General features: G+C 46.8%; 1 protein-coding gene across 1 annotated transcript in view; it reads right to left on the bottom strand.

Annotated features, from left to right (window-relative positions):
- Positions 1-5,000, bottom strand: part of mapkbp1 (mitogen-activated protein kinase binding protein 1) — an 83,825-nt gene that overhangs the window by 78,381 nt on the left and 444 nt on the right. Inside the window, 1 exon segment of the mRNA XM_078277457.1 lies at positions 4,915-5,000. This exon segment is cut by the window's right edge and continues 444 nt beyond it. Coding sequence (XP_078133583.1) covers positions 4,915-5,000 — 86 coding nt within the window.

Raw genomic sequence — 5,000 nt, 5'->3', positions numbered from 1 at the left:
CAAAAACTGACAAAAATGTAACAAAAACTGACAAAAACGTGACAAAAACTGACAAAAACTGACAAAAAAGTGACAAAAACTGACAAAAACGTGACAAAAACGTGACAAAAATGTGACAAAAACTGACAAAAACGTGACAAAAATTGACAAAAATGTGACAAAAACTGACAAAAACGTGACAAAAACATGACAAAAACGTGACAAAAACTGACAAAAACGTGAGAAAAACATGACAAAAACTGACAAAAACGTGAGAAAAACGTAACAAAAACTGACAAAAATGTGACAAAAACTGACAAAAACTGACAAAAACGTGAGAAAAACTGACAAAAACGTGAGAAAAACGTGACAAAAACTGACAAAAACGTGACAAAAACTGACAAAAACGTGACAAAAACTGACAAAAACGTGAGAAAAAGTGATAAAAAGTTCTGTAAAGTGACAAAAAAACCATCAAAAATGTGCAGAAAAGTACTGACAGAAACTTTGAAAAGAAGTGACAAAAAGACGACCAAAACGCTGGAATTATCTTTACATTTTGACCCAGAGACACGATGGGGTTAAATAATGTGCAATAATGATCTGAAACATCACGTCAAAGCCATTTATATTCTGAGACTAATCTCTCTTCAGAAGTACGTTTCTGTCGTCCTCAAAGGCTGATAGATTATTTAGGGTATTTCTTCTGTTCCTGAAGGTCTCCTAATAGGGGATGTAACATTGGTCGGGCTGAAAATGGCCCGAGTGCTGTATTTTGGGCCCTTAACTACCCTGTGACTATGGCAAGAGCTTTTCTTCCAAATATGGTCTGCTCATGAATATTTAGATGAGCTGCGAGCTGATTGGTTTGAGCGAACCACATACAAACACATTGGAGACGAGACAGCAGGTCTCATATTTCAGAGGCTGCAACGTTATACATTTGTCTGCTATTTCGTTATTAATTCACTTCTGAAACTTTTTTATGCGAGAAATCAACGATATAAAGCTGAAATATGGGCCGTTTTACAAAAATTGATGCCTAATTGCATATTTGGTAAGACGACACGTACCATTTTAGGACTTCAGGAGCTCCACACAGTCTGACGAGGAAACGGAAACCTCCATACCCAGTTAACGTCATCGTTTCCCCGTTACTGGACGACTGGGGCTCCGCCTGGCTGGCTGCCAGCTGTCGGCATAACTTTAGTATATTTACAGTTTGAACTTCGTCACCCACTTATATAACATCTACCCAAAGGTCTTATAACGCTAACGATGGTGTCAGATTTCAATGTAATGCGTTTTTGTGGATTTCCGGAGGTCTAGGAGGTCTAGGTCTAGGTCTAGGAGGAGGCTAGCTAGCTCTCATTGATAGAGCTCCATCCAGCCGCAGGCTCTATCAATGAATCAATGAGACTCGCAGACAAGAGGCGTTTGTTTCCCTGATCCCCGAAACGTTTGTTTAAATATCTCAACACATTATAAGATTAACTGGAACCTGTGGTGAGAGATTGCTGGCGTAACGAGCTCGCTGACCGCGCTCTCACTCACACACACCGGCCGTTTAGCAGGAGGAGGGGAGCTGCAGGCCCTGGAGCTCTGTCAGGGCAGCGGCGTTTGGTCATCCATTAACCCAAAAAATGGTGACTTTGAGCGGGTATGGAGCGCCGTGGGCTGCCAGCCGTGACGGAGCTCCATCTACCCCCCAGCAGGCCGGGGTCTGTGAAGGAGGACAGGTTGGGGTCTGAAGGGTCTGTGAAGGAGGACAGGTTGGGGTCTGAAGGGTCTGTGGAGGAGGACAGGTCGGGGTCTGAAGGGTCTGTGAAGGAGGACAGGTCGGGGTCTGAAGGGTCTGTGAAGGAGGACAAGTCGGGGTCTGAAGGGTCTGTGGAGGAGGACAGGTTGGGGTCTGAAGGGTCTGTGAAGGAGGACAGGTCGGGGTCTGAAGGGTCTGTAGAGGAGGACAGGTCGGGGTCTGTGGAGGAGGACAGGTCGGGGTCTGAAGGGTCTGTGGAGGAGGACAGGTCGAGGGTCTGAAGGGTCTGTGGAGGAGGGCAGGTTGGGGTCTGTGGAGGACAGGTCGGGGTCTGTGGAGGAGGACAAGTCGGGGTCTGAAGGGTCTGTGAAGGAGGACAGGTCGGGGTCTGAAGGGTCTGTGGAGGAGGACAGGTCGGGGTCTGAAGGGTCTGTGGAGGAGGACAGGTCAGGGTCTGTGGAGGAGGACAGGTCGGGGTCTGAAGGGTCTGTGGAGGAGGACAGGTCGGGGTCTGTGGAGGAGGACAGGTCGGGGTCTGTGGAGGAGGACAGGTCGGGGTCTGTGGAGGAGGACAGGTCGGGGTCTGAAGGGTCTGTGGAGGAGGACAGGTCGGGGTCTGTGGAGGAGGACAGGTCGGGGTCTGTGGAGGAGGACAGGTCGGGGTCTGAAGGGTCTGTGGAGGAGGACAGGTCGGGGTCTGTGGAGGAGGACAAGTCGGGGTCTGAAGGGTCTGTGAAGGAGGGCAGGTTGGGGTCTGAAGGGTCTGTGGAGGAGGACAGGTCGGGGTCTGTGGAGGAGGACAGGTCGGGGTCTGAAGGGTCTGTGGAGGAGGACAGGTCGGGGTCTGTGGAGGAGGACAGGTCGGGGTCTGAAGGGTCTGTGGAGGAGGACAGGCTGGGTGGTTAGTTGAGATTCACCCGTTTTCAGCAACAGTTTCAGAGAGGAAAGAGGGTCAGTGGGACTTTGAGGGTCTCTGTATGTCCCGTTACCTCCAAACTGTCCTTATTACATTCAATCAGCCCTTTAAGGTCCCTGTTATGGCTGACGGTCACAGGCTGTACTAGGTCAAGTGCAGCTCTTCTCTCTTTCCTCTCTAGAGTCCAGACTGTTAGTACAGCTGTTCAGTCGGTCAATTAAAACTACAGAAGTACAGAGCAGCTCAGGAAACCTCTTCCTCTTCCTCTCCTTAACTTCTGTCCTGCCTCCCTCGATCACGCGTTAAATAGGAAACAAATATGTCAACAAAAAGAAAAACTAAAAAAGGCTGAAGAAAGAGACAAAGACGCGCACACACACACACACACACACACACACACAGACAGACATACATAGAGACACACACACACACACACACACACACACACACACACTGACATACACACAGACATACAGAGACACACACACACACACATAACATACACACACACACACTGACACACACACAGACATACATAGAGACACACACACACACACACATACAAACACACACATACATACAGACACACATACATTGACACAGACATACATACAGACACACACACACACACATACACATAACATACAGACACACACACACTGACACAGACATACATACAGACACACACACACACACACACACATAACATACAGACACACACACACTGACACAGACATACAGAGACACACACACACACACATACATACAGACATACATAGAGAGACACACACACACACACAAACACACATACATATACACACACACACACACACACACACACACACAGACAGACATACATAGAGACACACACACACACACACATAACATACAGACACACATACATACAGACACACACACATACATATACACACACACACACACACACACACACACACAGACAGACAAAGACACACCCACACAACATAACCCTGTTGTGAACCTAAAGGTCCAGTGTCTGATCTAAACAACAGTCTCCCTGAGGCACTCTGGGCTTTCACAAACTGGTTCTCCAGCAGATCAAAGACAGCACACACACACACACACACACACACACACACACACACACACACACACACACACACACACACACACACACACACACCCCTCCACCCAGCCCTCAATAACACGACCACATCTGAACGTTCAACCCAATGTCTCTCTGAGACTGACAGCAAACTAACAACCCAAACCATCTCAACCATAGGCCCCCAATATTTACAATATTTATCTTTCACTTTTTCTCTGTGAAATGAAGCTGCCTTCAAGTGCGGTTGGAAATGTCAAGATCTTTACAAAAAAATGCGTTCCTGTGTGTAAAAATGTGATTTCTTGTCTTTTATGCAGCTCTGAAGTTTGGAGTTTCTGGCTTTAACAACACACAACATCCTGAAACACTGAATCAATATATAGAAAGATGTCAACAGTACAGGAGACCTTATTATTATTATTATTATTAATAATGATCTCCTTTAACCCTCCTGTTGTCGTCCCGTCGACCTGCAACTTTGACTGTTTCTGGGTCAAAATGTCAACGTTTTGTTGTTCTTTTTGTACACTTTACTCAACGTTTTTGTCGATTTTATTCCAATATTTTGGCGTTTTTTTTATTTTTTATGTTTTTGTCACTTTTGGCGATTTTTTAAATGTTTTTTATGGGTTTTTTGGTCACTTTTTTCAGCGTTTAAAGAAAACGGAGTTCTGATACAGAAAGTTTTTGTAAACAGGTCAAAGGAGGGTTAAATAAAAGACATTTGCACCATAAATTGTTGCTTAAACACTCTCCTGAAAGCACGTGTTTGACGCCCCCCCCCCCTCCCCGGTTATAATGCCCCCCCCCCTCCCTTGATCCCAGCTATCAGACTCCTGTTCCTGCTGTCCACCCCCAACACAGAGGGAACTCTGCTGGGAAGGTTAGGGATGTGTGAAATATGCTAACACAGCAGAAAGCAGTCAGCTCTGTGTGTGTGTGTGTGTGTGTGTGTGTGTGTGTGTGTGTGTGTGTGTGTCTCTGTGTGTGTGTGTGTCTCTCTGTGTGTGTGTGTGTCTCTGTGTGTCTGTGTGTGTGTGTCTCTCTGTGTGTGTGTGTGTGTGTGTGTGTGTCTCTCTCTGTGTGTGTGTCTCTGTGTGTCTCTCTGTGTGTGTGTGTGTGTGTGTGTGTGTGTGTGTGTGTGTGTGTGTGTGTGTGTGTGTGTGTGTGTACCTTTTCGCTGAGGTCCTCTTTATGCCGCGCCGCACCGCTCCGCCTCCTCAGTTTGATTGAAGGGGAGCGCAGCAGGTTCTTGATGC

This window comes from Sander vitreus, chromosome 20 (assembly GCF_031162955.1).
Source record: "Sander vitreus isolate 19-12246 chromosome 20, sanVit1, whole genome shotgun sequence".
In the NCBI taxonomy this organism is placed as follows: Eukaryota; Metazoa; Chordata; class Actinopteri; order Perciformes; family Percidae; genus Sander; species Sander vitreus.
This window is presented reverse-complemented; position numbering and strand designations above follow the sequence as displayed.